Source organism: Anas platyrhynchos, chromosome 15 (genome assembly GCF_047663525.1).
Source record: "Anas platyrhynchos isolate ZD024472 breed Pekin duck chromosome 15, IASCAAS_PekinDuck_T2T, whole genome shotgun sequence".
Taxonomy (NCBI): Eukaryota; Metazoa; Chordata; class Aves; order Anseriformes; family Anatidae; genus Anas; species Anas platyrhynchos.
Window position 1 is genome coordinate 5,340,413 of NC_092601.1, and position 17,555 is coordinate 5,357,967.

The following is a 17,555-nucleotide window of genomic DNA, read 5'->3' on the forward strand; positions in this document are numbered from 1 at the left end:
CGATATCTGTCAATTCATTGGCTTCCTGCTAACCTGGCAATATTTTGTTTCTCAAACCAGTTTTCTTCTATAATGGCCTCTTCAGCTAATAACATGTATCTGTCAGATAAAAGCCGTGGGGGTGGTGTTGTTCTGAGTGGTGTTGTTATTTGTTTGTTAGTTTATTATTTGTCAAGCATGGGCGGTTGAGTGAGCTTATTTCTATCAATATGCAAGTACAGGTAACCTTCCAGATATTTACTGATAACTCACAGGCAATGTCTACAGTAGTAATTTGTAACATAACTAGCTTGAATAACTGTCTGAAAACCTGTGACTGTCTCCAGTGATATCCTTATTTTCAGTCTTGTATCCTATATTCTTCCTTGAAATGTCTTTCTGAGACATTAAGACATATGCACTTAGAATATATAATTGGCACCTTAACAGGTGTAGCCTTGTGTATAAAAGGAGCATAGATAAAGTTTCTCATGGGGTTCTTTAACATATGTGTGCAGAAGTCAGTTTTGAGGTTTCTACCACATGAGATTTTTTCTAGAACGGGACTTGAAAAAAATACTTTCTTAGAGACTTTATATTAAAGTATTTATATTATTAGTTTATATTTAATTATACTACAAAGCAGTTTCCAGTTGGAAGGCACAAGTGCATTAGCATTCAAGGCATAGTCACATACTGTAGATGTGAAGTAGACACAAGCCAGGTTTTATTTGCAGCATACTTTGGGAGGATAACTATTACAAACAAAACCACCAAAACAAGCTAGGTTTCCCAGGTAACTGTTGGTCAAGTGTTATATATAATTTTGCTGAAAAAAAATGTGTTTCAGCCCAAAGACAGGAAAAGATGAAAATTGGTCTTTGGGGATTCTCAATTGATTAACAGAGCCATTCTGCACAAAGAAATAATTGTCTACAAACTGTTTCAATACAGCAGTGCTTTTTAAAGTGTTTCTATTTTATTTTTGAAGATTTTCTATTTTTTTGTCTCAGTAAAATTCTCCCCTTTGGAATATTTTGCTAATTTGAGGGTAAGATGAAATGGAAGTGAAGAAGCATAATTTTTTTAATGGAAGATGAGATAGTTCCCATTTGCATTTATAGCATTACAAAGATTGTAGCATGAGGCTCTCTCCCCCCCCCTTTTTTTTTTGATGAAAATGCTTAATCTGAGCTCAATGGGCCATAATAATTGCCTGTTTCTTCCAGCAGAAATAAACCCTCTTGTATGTGACACTTGAAACCTTAACTGTGCTTAGTATTACGCACAGAGCTGTAGACATTTCTTCACCAAGATATATTTATAACAGCAGCACTAGTCGGTATACAATACCAAGCCAAGGGCATTTGAGAATAAATCAGTCCCTCTAGCTACTGCTGTAGCACAGTAACTGATGGTTGCAATAAAACCCTGTGAAATTAAAATTCTGTGCATGCAAAGGCACATACCTAGCCAAGAGAAACCCAGAGCTCTGTGTTCTGGAAAAATTTGCATATGCCTAGACACATACACTTTTTACCCATTTGTATTAGAAACAGTGTGTACAAAAAGGCTACGGCTTATAGTTTTTAGCACTGCAGCAGCTTGTCAGACTCTTCAACATTTGGGGTCTTCAGGAGTCAAAGAAAATGTAAGCTCCTCATGGAAGAGGACGATGGCTCCAGTTCCTCCTGGAAAAAGAAACAGTGGTGTTTGAAAGCTTCTTGTTGGTGTTGTAAGTCACTACCAAAGGCTCCAAAAACCTCACTTCCAGTTTAAATTATCCTATGTGTTTATGCATTTACTAGTATTTTATATTACTGCATCTGAGTACCTCAGGCACTACTTCATAGAACTATGAGCTCTGGAGATAGACATTGTGTCTGGAGATAGACATCATTTGTGTTTTGGGTTTTCACATGAAGTACTGAGAAGCCATTTTGAATTAATACGCAACATATTTATACATTTATGCACAAGTCCATACTATCTCCAAATGAAAGCTCTTTGGAGAAAGTGTGGTTCTCTTGAAACCCTATTTCTTCTAAATTTGGTAGGGCAAAAAATGATAAAAAATCCAGCTAATGTGTAATAAAACAATGCAAAGAAAGTGATTGTTTCTACATTAAAAACACCAGATGGCAGTGTGTGGTGTATTTCCTTGTGTAGCACAGCATTTTGTAAAGTACATCAAGAAAAGAAAACTGGCATTTATTTTTTAAGAGAAGACTTCTACAGTCAGATGAGCATCTAATGAGAGAAAACACTGATAGATGGATTTTGTATAATATGAAATAATATGAATGTCTGTCTCAGTATCCAGTGAAATATAACTAGTGATTAATCTGTGGCTTTTTCCGTTATTTAATTTATGTATGTATGAGAAGAAATATGCAACCTTAAAGCTGATAAATAAACGATTACTAATTATGCAGCTACATTGTGGTAAAACCACTGACTGGGATCAGCACCAAGTCTCACATAAGACTCTCATGCTCTACAGTTCATATATAGGTAATGACTTTAAACTATCCTTTCTTAATGAAAACAGCCATATTTTTGCAATGCAGGTAATTACATTTTCATTGTTTGGTTTGAGGTGGAGGAAGAAAGACAAAAATGTGTTAGGGGCTTTCCTGGAACTACTCTTAGAGTAGGCCTCTTGTGCTGCACTGAAAACCACGGCTATGTAACTCTAGTGTGACTGGTCACTGGGATCAGGATGGCTTTGTTATACACTTTGTCAGAAATTGAGCTAAATCCGTTTACCATAAATGTTTGTTTATGGTAAAATATCTAAAATATAAAAGATTTCAGATGTTCACTAGTTATTTTTCAGTCCCTGGAACTGTGTTCCATTTCAAATGATCTCAATCCTTAAAGTATTTTGAATTTTAGTTAAACAGTTATAAATGCAAAAGAAGTATATTGGAATGTTGCACTGTAACAAAAAATATTTTTATTTCTGATTATATTATAGGAGGAGTCTTTCTATAAATAACCCTATCACCTTCACTCTTTTTGACCCCAAACTTAAATCTTGTCTTTGCAATAACATTAAAAAACAAACAAAAAACATGGAAGCAAAAGAAACTCCACAGCTTGACTGTTGGTATTGCTCAGCAACTGGAGCACTACTGTTGCTCTCTTCATCTGGCCATTGCATCCACAGAGGTGTCCTGTTTCAAGTTCTTCTAGGGGTTTACGTTCTGCTATGTGTGGTGGTTTAAGTATTGGTAGTGTTTTTGTATATGGTGACAACCACTAATTAAATTGATGCATGGCATTATATTAACAGTAATAATTATAAGATTTGATTTGGACAGGCTGTCATGATCATCTGTCTATATATATAAATGTATGTTTGCATATGATGTCCTGGAAGTGCCTGAAACCACATAGGGAAACCAACTACATGCAGTGATGCAGTGGTCCAGTAAAGCCTGGTTTTGCATGTTCTTATGAGGAATGGATGACTGATAAACACATTAAAAGAGATCTCGATTCTAAAAACATTCTATTCACGTCCATGGACTCAAAAGAAAATCACACCAGGTTGCAGATGATTTCCAAAAGGTCATTTTTGTTTAAAATGCAGATGCCTAACAGCATGAGTGTTTTTATAAGATAACAGTCTTATAAAACATTCTTGAACTATTCAAGGTATTTAAAAGTTTTTCCTTGATGAAATCCTTTAAAGAGAATCAATATTTTGGGCATTCTTCCACTAAACTGTAGTATGTGAGAACTTGACATAGTGACACTCAACATATTGACCAGTTCTTCATGCAGTTTTGAAGTAAATGAACTAAATAGTTCATTGTGTATGGTACAATTCAGAGATACAATGAAGTAAATTTAAGATTGAGAGGCTATGTATTTAAAATTGCAGGATGTACTCAAGATTTATTGAAAGGTCTCTTGATCATTAATTAAATATGTTATGGCTTTCAGTTCTTTTGGTTTACCTGTACAGGTTTCCATATTGTAAATGCATTATTTATGTTTTCCCTGAAGTGCTCTGTACTGCCAGGATGTTTCTCTTAAACTGGCACTCAGGGTGGGTGGGAGATGCAAATGTGGCACTGGTTAGTTGCACAGAAATCTGCTTGTGCCCAAATGTGCCTTTCCCAGGTATATCAGGTCTATTTTAATAAACTTACATTGATAAATACATAGACAGACAGGTAGACAGATAGATAGATGGCATCATTGTAAACCAGGATTATTATTTTTTTTTCATTAAGGTAAGCTTGGTTTATTTCATTTTTTTTTCTCATTTCATCCCAATAATGCATTATAATTTAGCCTTGCTGCTTTTGTTCTGGAAGGTTTACAGTATGAAGGCTGTGTAACAAGGAAGCTGTCTTTATGGAAGTTCACGCTCTGAACAGACCATCACTGAAATGTATTCTGTAATGGATGAAATGGTATGGAATCGATCATTTGCTGAAATTTGAGCAAAGGAAATTGCCACCATCTGTGTCTCCCACATATCACCTCCATCTCTTTTAGAAAGCAGAACACCATACATATGGTGATACCACAGAACCACAGAACACCATGGATGAATCAAGATATATTTTAAAATACAACTCTCACATTCCGACAAAAGCTCTTTAAAAATAATAATAAAGGATATTTTTGTTCTATTTATTTTCCTGGCAAATGTGGTGTAGCAGTTGGATGCAGTCTTCCTATCCTGACTTATTCATATTTGATCTTATTCAGTCTTCCCTGCCTCTTTATTGTATTCTCCCACTGTTCCTAAATAGTTCATTTCAGTCTGTAGTGGGTTTACGTGGCAAGGTTTTGGTAGCAGGGAGCCATAGGGGTGGTTTCTGTGAGAAAGATCTAGAAGCTGCCCCTTGGGAAGCTTTGGGAAGGGCCCCATTGTTTTCCAGATCTGAGCCAATAAGCGATGCTGTTTTGCACCTCTGTGAGAGCATATTTAAGACAGGGAAAAAAAAACGCTGTGCCACACAGCAGCCGGGAGAGTCAAGGGAGTGAGAAACAGCCTTGCAGGCGCCAAGGTCAGTGTAGAAGGAGGGGGAGAAGTGCTCCAGGCGCCAGAGCAGAAGTCCCCTGCGGCCTGTGGTGAGGACCATGGTGAAGCAGGATGTCCCCCTGCAGCACATGGAGTACCACGGTGGAGCAGGGTTCCACGCTGCAGCCCATGGAGGAGACCACGGTGGAGCAGGTGGCCCTGCACCGATGGAGGCTGCCGTCTGTGGAAGACCCCTGCTGGAGCAGATTCCGGGCCGGACCTGTAGCCCATGGAGAGGAGAGCACGCAGGAGCAGGTGACCTGGCAGGAGCTGCTGCCCGTAGGGGAGCCAGGTTGGAGAAGTTTTCTCCTGAGGGATGGACCCCGTGGTACGGACCCATATCTGGAGCAGTTCTGGAAGAGCTGCTGCCTGTGGGAAGCCCACGCCGGATCAGTTCATCAAGGACTGTATTCCGTGGGTGGGACCCCACAGCACAGGGGATGAGAGTGACCGAGAAGGAGCGGCAGAGAAGAAGTGCTGTAGACTGACCATAACCCCCATTCCCCCGTTCCCCTGCGCCACTCGGGGGGAGGAGGTGGAAGAGGGTGGATGGGGGGGAGGTGCTTTTGGTTTCTTTCCTTTGTTTCTCACTTCTCCAGCTTGTTAGTAATGAGCAATAAATCTTACTATTTTCTTATGCTGAGTCTGTTTTGCCCGTTACAATAATTATTGCGTGATTTTCTTGTCCTTATCTCAGCCCTTGAGCTCTTTTCACATATTTTCTCCCCATTCCTCTTTGAGGAGGGGGAGTGAGAGAGCGGCTGTGGTGGAGCTCGGCTGCCCACTTGAGCGGAACCACGACACAGTCCTAAATAATACTTCCCATTCTGGTCTCTGTGGTGTCAGATATTAGTCACTTTGATGTTTAAAGATTCAGGCATTCATAACAACAGCAGTAGATAGACGTATAGGTGATTAATTAAAACTGTTGTCTGCTTAAATAGCCAATAACTAATTCTTAGTCCACTGTACAGAAGTTTGATATGCAGTTTTTATTTTTCACAAATGTTGCCTTTCTTCCATTTCACAAATTCCGCCTCTCCCTCCCCCCTCAAAAAAAAAAAAAAAATCAAATGTTATTGGAAGCTTTTATGTTTATATTATTAGTGTACATGAAAGCAGCTCTCAACGTCAGACTGGCTATCTATCAGTCCAAGATACCATCTTTAGCTGTGCATTCCAGTGGATGAGGAGAACAAAGCAAGCTCCTCCAGAATTTTCTTCCAGCCTCCAGGATTTGCAGTTCAGAAACTGTGTGTGTCAAAGGTGTTATGTGTGTGTTGAATAAGCTTCTGTAAGGTTTTCTTTAATATAGATATATGTATTTTGTATCTACAGCACCTGTCTCTTTATTTCCACATCGTATGAAGAATATATATATATTTTTTTATGAACTTGACACCTAGGATTTTCATTTGTTGCCCTGTATTTATCTTTTTTAATAGTTTTATTTTTTGGAAGAGAAAAGGAAACAGACGTTCTAGTTTTTCATCTCCATTTTATTTACGTTTTTATAGACACCTACTCCCAGGCATCTCTTTTCCAGGCTGGTGTTCTCGTCTTCCTACTTGTCTCTGTCTAGAAATATTTCCTTACTTTCAATCACCTTTGTCACCTTCCTGTCTGAAGACAGAATCCTGTAAATTTATGCAACTCATGTGATGTCAGAGCCAAGTACTATAAAATATTTTAAAATAAAATAGATTTGAAATATTATAAAGACAAATCATTCTGGATCTTGTTCTGTTCCTGAAGTGTGGCTTATGTGCTTGTGTTTGGCAGATGACTTCAAACAAGTCACTGCACCAAGCCTGTCTGAATTTAAAAAGCATTTGGACTGTGCATTTAGTCACATGGTCTAAACTTTTAGGTAGACCTGTGTGGTGCCAGGAGTTGCACATCATGATCCTCATGGGTCCCTTCCAACTCTGGGTATTCTGTGATTTCATTTTGTGCCCATTTCTGTCTATGAAAATAAAAGAAGTGGTTTCTGTCTTGTGTTACAACTGCTCAGGACAAAGCTGAATAAGATAACTGTAGTGTTATGTTAACCCAAGCAGTCAGACAAGAGTGCAGCTGTAGAAGGCTTTGATTTTAAACTTGTTTTAATGATCATAAAAGTATGAGTATTCACATTTCAACTAGTTGAAGAGATTCGTTTGTGTGAACATAGGAGTTAAAAATCTCTGATGTGGAGGCATACACAGAGAAAAAAACACATAAACAGTAACAGTAAAAACAAAATGCAAACCTCCCAAAGTCATTTCAAACTTATTTGTATGCTTATTTCAGTTTTTTCGTATAACATAGAGCAGATTCAGGTCTAAAATTAATTCTTGAGACTTAATGTAAGCACATTTATAATGCAATCTAATATAATTTTAAAGTAATTTATAAAGGGGGTGAAGGAATGAACTTTGAAAAATGGGATCATTAGTCTGCAGGACACTTTAGCTGTACTTAATTTTATTCTTTAGGGAAAGATTGTAAATAGACCTATGCTGATTTCCTTTACCTCTTTTTCCCCTTCTAGAGTACTATAGGAAACATACCAAAAGCACATTTGTTCCTGTTACATTTGTGGTTTGGTACAGGGACTTCATTGAAATACTTCTGCTGTATAGAGAGAAGGTTTACCTTGTAATTTATTTACCAGGACTCAGTAGTAGAAAGTACTAGTAGAAAGTGTAAGTAGTAGTAGAAAGTAGAAAGTGAAAGTAGTAGTAGAAAGTGTACTCTGAACATCTGAAACTATCCAGAGAAAAATACAGCATCTAATTTCTTGTTTTGTGAATTATGTTTGCTGTGTGTATTATTTACAGAAATGACAGTGATTACATTTCCAAAGTTTATGACAGTAACAATGATTAATGTATTCCAAAATGATTTTAACAGCAACAAACAAACAAAAACCTCTCACCAGATTGGCAGCTCAACAACTGAATGCCTTTATGAGCAAGCCTCTTGAAGTTTTGCCCAAGAGGTTGCCATGGCAGGTTGCTTTAGAAGTCAGGGAGCTGGGAAGAAAGCTAGGAACTGGCTACTTCAGTGCTGCCGAAGTGCTCTTTTCTAGAGGAACGTCTTCCTTTCGGCAGAGTGGTCACCTCACAAACTGATGCCTCGTATCTGATGTTAATTGGTAGCAAGGTCTTGCTCAGCAACCAACTCTCCCACTCTGAGAGTGTTTCTTGTAGACCTAGCAGCATATAAAGACAGCAGCGTTGGAATCAAATCTTCTTCAGCTGTTTTTGTACTAGATTAGAACTAGATGTTGTCACAGGAGTTCATTTAATCTGTTCTTGAAATGTTATATCTTTATATCTTAAAGTCTGCTGTGAACATGTAACAGTATCTTAGTAGGGGGATATTCAGAAATATAACAAAGACTTAATATAAAATACAGGAAAAAAATTAAAGCTTTTCCCTGAGCTGAACTCTCAATGAGACCTTTAAAAGTATTAATGTACTTAAGCTTCAAAAACATTTGTATTTCAGACTTGTGGTGGGTTCTGGTGTTAATCTACTTTTAACCTTTGTAAATCAAAATAGCAAGTGAAAAAAATAATGCCTTTTCTGCGGTGATGATTCTGTCCAGATCCACAATTATATATTGTGTTAAGAGTCATGTCTGTGTTTCTAGCATTTATTCATGTCAGCTGTGTAGACCCAGCAGCTTTGTTGCTGCAAGAATACTATGCTTTCAAAGTTGTTTATCTTCTTTCCTTTTTTAGAGTTCAAAGCAACAGATGAGTTGTGAAAAAGACCAACAAAGGGTAAGTGCAGTGACTTCCAAAATGTTCTTTTAATTTAAAACATTAAGCGGAATCTAGTTTCTGCTGTTGACCATGAGATGGACTGCTTCTTTATTATTATAATTTAAGAGATGAACATAGTTACTCAGCTTATTTCTTGCCTGTTGGTGAATATTGTAAATATCTCAATATAATAGAGTTACAATAGATACAGGGTGTTCTTCAATAGTTTAATTAGACTAGGTAGTAAATAGATCTAAAAGTCACCATATTCCACAGACTTCCTCCACTACAAGACTGTTCCAAACAAGTAGACTCTGTCCTTTGGCTTGTTTAAGTAGTGCTTTCCGATAGAAATTAATTCTAAGAATATGAGGGAACTGGAGTATTTCAGTGTGTGTATTGGTTGCATATAAGCTGTAAACCAGATGGAGTTCCTGAATCCATCTTGTGGATCTTTGCTTTTCCCCCGTTCCTAAATGACAGTGACTGTTCTAAGGAGTTTTCAGACCCTGCTCCATTTAAATTCCAAATATGTTATGTATCTCTGCAGATGAGTATACTTGTGCAACTGATTGATTCTAATGTTTGTTTGGAAAGACATAAAAGTTTTTTGGAGGAAAAAAAAAAAAAAAAGCTTTTGTGTAATCTAGGAATTGCTTAGTTGGGTCATCATTGCTTAGTTGAACTATATTTATATGATGGGTATTTTCTTGAAATCCCATGTTCAATCTGAGAGGAGGTGGCAGGCCTGAAGGAAGTATACTTTAAGTGTTTGTGTTTAAGAAAAAAATATTTTTGAAAAGAGAAATGGTATTTTTTCTTGTTTGCAATTTACTAAGCACCAGCAATGCCTTCATGACCTACAAGTATAATGAGTGTACTCTAGTTCACTATATTCATTTCGTCAATATATGTAAATGCTTCACCTGGTCTTCACCATATTTGCAATATGATTTTTGGTAAACAAGTTATGCAAGAATAATTCATCACATACTGTTCTTGATTTCTTTCTTGCTAATCTGTGACTGAATTGCTATTGTAGTGAAGCTGGAGTGAGGAGGTTTTGTTTTATCAATAGTCATGTCTCAACAGAGCAGCTGTTAAAATAAAGATATTGCTGTAGTACGTGAAGGACAGTCTTTTCTTGAAGTAGGGGTGCCACAGGAACAAAGAATGTTTTTTTGTTTTTTTTTTTTTTATTAAGTTTTCTTCTTTCAATGAAGAAGAAAAGCACTTGGAAATATAATGGGAGAAGTCCTCCAACTCTTTGTTCAAGTAAATATGTGCTTTTTCTAATTAATGAATAATGAGATGCAGTAAGAGTTTAATGTATCTGTCTATTCCAGTGTTACACATTACTAACAATCTGCTCAGTGCTTACTTAAAATGTCTTTATGTCATATCAAAATGTGCCCCTTCATGACACGCGAAGAATTTAGGAAAAAATACATTGCTAACCTACTAAGATTAGGTACATCTCCTTCCACTGCATCTGTGATGTTACTTTTACATTAAATACAGTTATTAGTGTAGAAGACACCAACTCTTGCTGAAGCTGGAAAGTGGTGAAAGCAGCACACCACCCCACAGAGCCAGGGGTTGTGGCCGCAGCATAAAAAGCATAGCCTCCGAGAGGCCTCACACAATGGCGGGAGCAGCAATTACAGGGCCAAGCATGGTAGAGCCGTTCCTTTTACTGCATTGTTTTCAGACACCCAAACTTTGCCCAGAATCAGCCTAGTTCACAGCAGCTCATCTACAAAAGGTCCCAGTGAAATTTCAGTATGCTGTGTGGGGAGGGCCTGTGTTAGTGATAGTTCAGTGCTGGCACCTTGGCCCTTCTTCAGTCGTGCTAAGAGCCCTCTGGTGCCAGGTTCTCTGTATTTGGCACTCTTGAGCTGTCACTTGACCATTCTCTCACTTCAAGGCTTGTTTCCCAAGTAGTCAGTGCTATCAAAGAAACATTAAGGAAATGTGTAATTGTCTGAGTTAGATTTTTCAGGCCCGCAGCATTTTCTTTTGGCATTTGTGACCTGGGGTTTGTGGGTGAGAGGGTCTCTTCACAACAAAATACTGTTTGAGTCTGACTGAAAGAATTGGAATATAACAAGAGAACAGGGTTAAAACAACAAAAGGCCAACATCTGTGTTTGTAAACTGAGGTAAAACTAGATTACCTTGATATCTTGCACCTCCTTCCTTGCTACATCAAGGGTGACAGTGTCTCTGACACTCTCCTTTTGTGACTTCCAGGTCATTCCTAAGTCCACAGAAGAAGGTCCAAAAGGAAGGCACTTTAGGAAAGTGTTGGCTAAAGCAAAATAGTGCAAATAAATAATTAGATAATGTGTAGTCATAGAGAGCAATATCCAAGTGTTACCATAATCATTTACTCACATAATGTTTCTCACCTCTTATTTGTTTACTGACTTCTAACGGCGAAGAAGAGACTCACTGTTCTGGAATAAAGCGTTTAACGTAATGAAACGGTTACTCGTATTGGAGTCTCTCACCATTTTATATTATATTAGCAGTGAATGGCAATTCTGATAATTAAGCAAGTATGTTACTTTAACCCTTTTTGTTTCAAGCTTTGAAAATGACATAGCCCATAAGCAGGTAACTTATTTACGTTGCCAACCTGCCACTATTCCCAGCTAGGCTTTAAGGTTTATATCTGAATGGCTTACATGAGAATTTATAAAATCTGTACATTGGCTGCAGTGGAAAGCTATAGGAATTTTATCAATAACACAGCGGGGGTTTTTTGTTTGTTCATTTTTACTTTTTTTTTTTTTTTTTTCAATTTGGATATATAATGTGTTGACTTTGGCATATCTTCGTCTGATTTAAAACAAAATTTGAAAAAGCATTTCTGCCATTTTTGAAGATTTTCCTTCCTTGGAAATGATTTGATTTACTGTGTAATGCCTTCAATGTTCATAAATCTTTTTTATATCATTCTGTAATTTCTTTTCTTTTTGCTTTCTCTTCTGGTTTCATTTAAATCAAGTTGTACTAAAAACTAATAAATGTGTCTCTAAAGGGAATTTGGCCCCTCAGTATCATTCTGTCCAACTCCCCTGCTGTTTGTCAATATGACTTTTAAAGAAAGTAATGATACTGTTCAGTCCGCCTGGTTCTGTTTTCTGTTCTCCAATCCTGAATTATAAATCCCTTCTTTGACAGATATACCCTATTCTCTTCTCTGACTCTTCCCTACTGCCACTTACTTTTTTATGAGTTGCTGTGTGGAGCTTAATGTAATTGTCATTCTGATGCATTATAAATGACCTCTAAAGACACACACCTCACATCTTGCTCAAAATAATTTAAAAATGCTTTTGTTGTCATAACTAGGACTAAAACCAGACTTTTTGAAACATGAACAATAGATCTTATTCAAGGCTGTGAAGAGAACTAGGATGCCAGCCTTAGGTGGAAGTAAGCCGTAGTTCATAAAGGTACAAAAAAGCATAGTGACAGCTTCCAGAAATCTATCTACTGCTTTTACTGAACCTTCTGTATTGTTTTGACTATAACTTGGGATTATAATTTTTATTATAACATAAGGACATTGTTTAAATTTATAGACTAATTTAAACCTTGCTAAGTTTTACCCAACCTTCCTTTCAACTATGAAATTATTTTTCATTATGAACTTAATATAATTGTTTAAATTGAACTTCTGTGTCTGTATTTGCATGCATGATTTTGGTGTATAAAGTAATGCACTTGGTCCTTCTGCAGCAATACTTCATGAACACTCTGCGGTGGGCATAGAACACTTTTAAGCTCTAATGTTAAGGGGGTTTATAAATGTTCCTGTGAATACTAATAAGGTCTAATGGTAAATGGTGTGATTAACTTCCCTGATCTGAAATTTTAAGTGACCTAGTTGTTGCTCTAATTAACAGCTTCTTCCACATACACTTATTCAGGATGCATTACATGCTGCCTGAGTTCCTTCTCTGCTCTGGAATATGTGAAGGACAGGACCCTACTACTACTACTCTGATTTTCAAGGAGATAAAAGGAATTTTTGTCTCGTCTTTAATGCCAGAAAGGAAATAAGCTGTGACATGTAGCCAAAAATGTTTTAAGTATGAAATTAAATTTGCCAGGTAGATGGAAAGAGGGAAAACAAAAGAAAATCCATTTATGGACTTATGGCTTAAATAACCATAATCCTACAATGATGAGCTTTCTTTTTGTCTTCATTCAGTGCCTTAATTCATCTTTATTTTTCAAGAACTTTGCAAAGAAACTTTTTGAAGCTCATCATCGTGGTATTAACATTCTTTGATGATATTTGTGTATAATATTCCTCTAATTTACTAAGGAAGGTAAACCGTAAGGCAGTGACAGATGCTGATTTTTTAATCAGTTTGAGCTGAGGGGAAACAAAACAACTGGAAAAGACAAGAGGATCAGGTTGGAAGTGATTTGTGAAGGAGATGTTATTTTTGAGCACTTACTGAAATAATTTTCTATGGTGATAGCAAAGCAGAAGTTATGTGGTGGTTAGCAAAAGTACCAGTGTTTTTGACCTCTACCTTATCCCACACTGAATCAGTGAAAAGAGCAGGTATTTAAACCTGTTCTACGAGTCAATGCTGTCTTGTCTTGTTACCAGAAAGCTATGGAGTAATTCATAGCATTTCTGCAAAATGGGCAGCTAGTTCTGATCATTAATGACAATCTTGCTTATTTTCTTTTCCTTCTGATAATCTCTTGATTGCATTCACAAACAATGTGTGTACATTTTACCTGGAAGAGTAATCTGGAACTACCCAATCTTATACATTTATTTTTTAAAGGGAAAACAGCTTAAAGAGGAAAAGCTGGAATATGCTAGAATAGAGGTGGATTAATCTGATGCATGTTAATTAGTCATCCTTTTGTTAAAATTTACATAGCTCATGCTGCATCAGACATGCAAGTCAAGTGACTCAAAATTGATCCTTTAACTTCTACAGAGATTTGTGTAGTGAGCTATATATGTCATCATCTGTGTAGGTGTATGGTAAAATACAGGTAGGTGAGATTAGTAAGTCATTTTATTTCTGGTTCCTGGTCTGTATTACACATTGACATAGTATTCGAGTAGTCTTACTCACAATCTTATGGCCTGCATTCCCTGTAGTTCCATAAAGAGTAACATGAGATATTTTAGGTACAAACAAAAATAAAAAAATAAAGATCTAAAGAAGTATAAAGAATAAAAGGTTTTTAAATTGTTCCACCAAACTTTTTTTTTTTTTTTGGGGGGGTGGGGAGAGAGGAGAGTTGATTGTAGGGGTGTGATCTCATTTAAATTTTCATCTAATTTGGAATTATTGCAGGCAGAAAAAGGTTCACTGAGATAAAATGCAATTTCAGTCATATTTGCTAATGTAGCACAACTACTTGCTGGTGTTTTTTGTTATACTTTTCTAGGAGCTTTCCCCAAAATAGTAGCTTCCGTAAGATAAGACAGAACTCCAGTTTGTTGTTTGATAAGCATGGTCACTATCAAAAAATAAGAATGACTGAGTACTGAAGTCATGATTCATGATTCAAGTACTGAAAATGATTCCTGTTTAAAGTGACATACCCTTTCACTGTGCTGTTATCCTCTTAAAATACTAACTGCTAATAATATGGTCCTTTGATCATGAGAATAAAGAACATTTGCAGCACTTTGCTTTGAAACATAATGATGGATTAAGTCAACTCAGGTGTGTGTGTGTGTGTGTTTTTTTCTGTTTGTTTGTTTTTTTTAAACATCTTTAAGAAATAGTAAAAAAAAAAAAAAAAGCTTTTAATTATGTCTCTTGTCTCTGCTATTGATGGAATGCCATTTAGAAGACCTGTGTTTCCTTTTCTGCTGTTGTTTTCATGTCTGATGAGCTTAAGATAAAGTATTTACATATTCCAAAGGACTCGAGCTTCATCAATTTTATTAAGAGAGTAAGAGATTTACCTATCAAAACTACCTAAGTTTTCTTGCAAGGATTGTTGAAATACATCAGCAGTCAAAATATGTCCTGTAAACCACTTGGCTTAATGACTGTAATATGTCAATACTGTATAGTTCAGAGCTCCGTGATTAGTATGTATTTGTAGGGTATCATAAGTAAGAGTTAAACCTGAGTTATGCTCCTTTTGAAAACACACAGAGAGCCCATACAAATTCTGGATGAATTTGAGAGGTCATCTTAGAAAAAAAAAAAAAGGGGATAAGCACCACTGAGCACTACACAACTTTTCAATTTTTTTACCTTTCTTGATATATATTTATATTAGTATGGTATTGGTATTAGGGTTAGTATCCTTTTTTTTTTTTTTTTAAACGGTCGTTCTGACAATGTCTTAAAAATACACTGCTATTTTTTGCAATCTATTTTAAATTGCAGTAATGGGTGACATGGAAGGTGATTTTAGAGTCAGTGGTATAACAAAAGAAGTCAGGAAGTTTGAGATGTTTGTCAGCTTGTTTGTCCTCAGAGAGACAAGTCTTGATTTTTTAGAGCATATGGTATGCTACAGTGGATAGCCTTATATCTTGTCTCTCTTTCTTGTCTTTTATTTGTTTGTTTTGTTTTGTTTTGTTTTGTTTTGTTTTGTTTTGTTTTGTTTTGTTTTGCTGTGTGTTTCCACAAAGTCTTTCTGGTTTGAGTTGTGTGTCTTTTGCTGGGCAGGGAGGGTTCATACTATTTATTTTTCTGGTAGGGCTGACTGTAAAAACTGAACAAGCTTTTCAGTTGTAGGTCGCTGGGGAGAGGGCTGGTTTATTAACATACTCATTGGTCACACTGAATGGTGGATTTCTATACTTGTTATGTCATACATTGAATAACTGACAGACTGACCAGATTATAGGGAGAACAAGACAGATATTGAGTGTATTATATTAAATGAAAAAGTAATATTTTACATCAACAATCCAAATTATGTAGTGTTATGGGGACATATATTCAGTGGGCCACATTGACTCCTTGAACCAATATTGTTTAAAGTAGAGAGAATGAAGGAATATTGATTGTAATATGGCCATCATGTTCTAGTATTGATGATATCTATTGTCTTTTTTATGTTCTGTGAAATCGTTCTACACCTTACTTCTTTAAAATCAGATTACTTCTCTACTCAAGTATTTAATTATGCTTTTTTAAGCAGTTGCCAATTTCTTTCAAAGCAGCAAAATTGCAATGTTAATCCTAAACAAAAAAAGGGACACACACTGTATATACGTATATACCCACAGGCACAAACACCTGTATTATTATATAAAATATAGTTTTCTAACTATAGTCAACTTTTTTTTTTTTTAGTCAACTACAAATTTAATCATTCAGACTTGTAGTTGACATTTGACAGAGTATATATCCAACACTGACTATATAAAAGGTGAATTCTTGGCTTTTTATATGCCAGCATTTTACAATAACTATATAGTTGTTCTTAGTTCCCTGATTTATTTATTTTTTTTTATTTACTTATTATTTTTTAAAGTAAGAGAACCTGGGCAGTAATTGTGTTCTGTTGTTCTATTCCACAGCAAAATCCCAAGTCACACTGAAAGCCAAGCCCTTCTGTATGTTCAACAGAAATGGTTTTCTTAGAACACAATCCCAAGCAACAGTACATAATTTCCAGGAAGCAGGACTGAAAAATAAAAATAAGGTACTCCAAAAGAAAAAGATAAAAAAGCAAAAATCGGTTATTTATCAAGTTGAACCATTATGGACTTTTTGACTGAAGCAGAGTACTATTTCTATTTTTAGAAGACAAATGAAGGTAGTAATTTTTCAAAATGCTTTTATTTTTATTTTAATTGAAGCAAGAACATATCATAAAGAAAAAACAATATTTTTTTCTCTTTTTAGCAAAGCCTTGCAACAAAACTTTGGAGAAAATTATGTTAGCTGACAGTTTTGCACTTTTCATTATGTTTGCAGAGGCAGTTGCTGTAGTAAGATCAGCAAACACCTCTGCTACACAGAGCTGTTTGATGCTTCCTGATGTATCCTAGTGAAGGGCAATCCTGGACAGTGTAACCTGCACTGCAGGAGCCTGATTATTTTGGAAATTGGTATGTTTTAACCACAAAGCCTACATTGTGTCTTCAGTATTTCAAACTTTTGTAAATTCCCACAAGATGTCCCTGTGTCCAGAACAGGTATAAATTGCATGGAATCCCACCTCCCTGCAATGTTGAGAAACAGCTTTGGAAAAAAGTTAATAAACAAATTAATAAATAATAATAAACAAGATAATAATAATTAAATAATAATAAATAAGTAATAAGGTCATAATCTGTCCTTGTTATTCACATTGGGATTTTTTTTACGCCTTTAGTTGTCCTCTTCATTTAAATGAGGTTAAAATAAAACTTACATGGAAGTAAATAGGCATATGCGTGTTGAAAAAATATTATGGAGTTATTAGTTTTAATTACCTTCACATTTTAAAAATATTTTTAAATTATTTAAGTGAAATTGACAAAAACAAACAACAACAAAAGAGGTACAGAAATGCTAGTGCAAATAAGAATACTATGAGAAGACATGTCTCAGTTATACCTGGGGAAAAAAAGGTCTCTCCTACTGCTGGTATATAAAGCCTTGATGATCTCCCCCAAAATACAGAGCAGGTGGATTTTTTTCTGAATGGATTTATTTCTACCGCATACGGAAAAGTTTGTCAAGTTACTAAGGCAGTTCATCACCAGAGCAACACATGACAATAACATCAGTACTGCCAGGACTGACATGTGCACTGCCGGGAGAA

At 36.0% G+C, this 17,555-nt stretch overlaps 1 protein-coding gene across 14 annotated transcripts in view; it reads left to right on the forward strand.

The window, feature by feature from the left end:
- RBFOX1 (RNA binding fox-1 homolog 1) overlaps window positions 1-17,555 on the forward strand; it is an 895,957-nt gene that overhangs the window by 458,780 nt on the left and 419,622 nt on the right. For 10 of the 14 annotated variants that reach the window (XM_038186799.2, XM_072023681.1, XM_038186801.2 and 7 more), the window contains one exon: window positions 8,758-8,799. The exons of 3 other annotated variants lie outside the window; for them this stretch is intronic. In XM_038186799.2, the coding sequence (XP_038042727.1) occupies window positions 8,758-8,799 (42 nt within the window). Of the gene's footprint in view, window positions 1-8,757; window positions 8,800-17,555 lie in introns of those variants that run through there. One more of the 14 variants, XM_038186813.2, reaches the window with a different exon arrangement.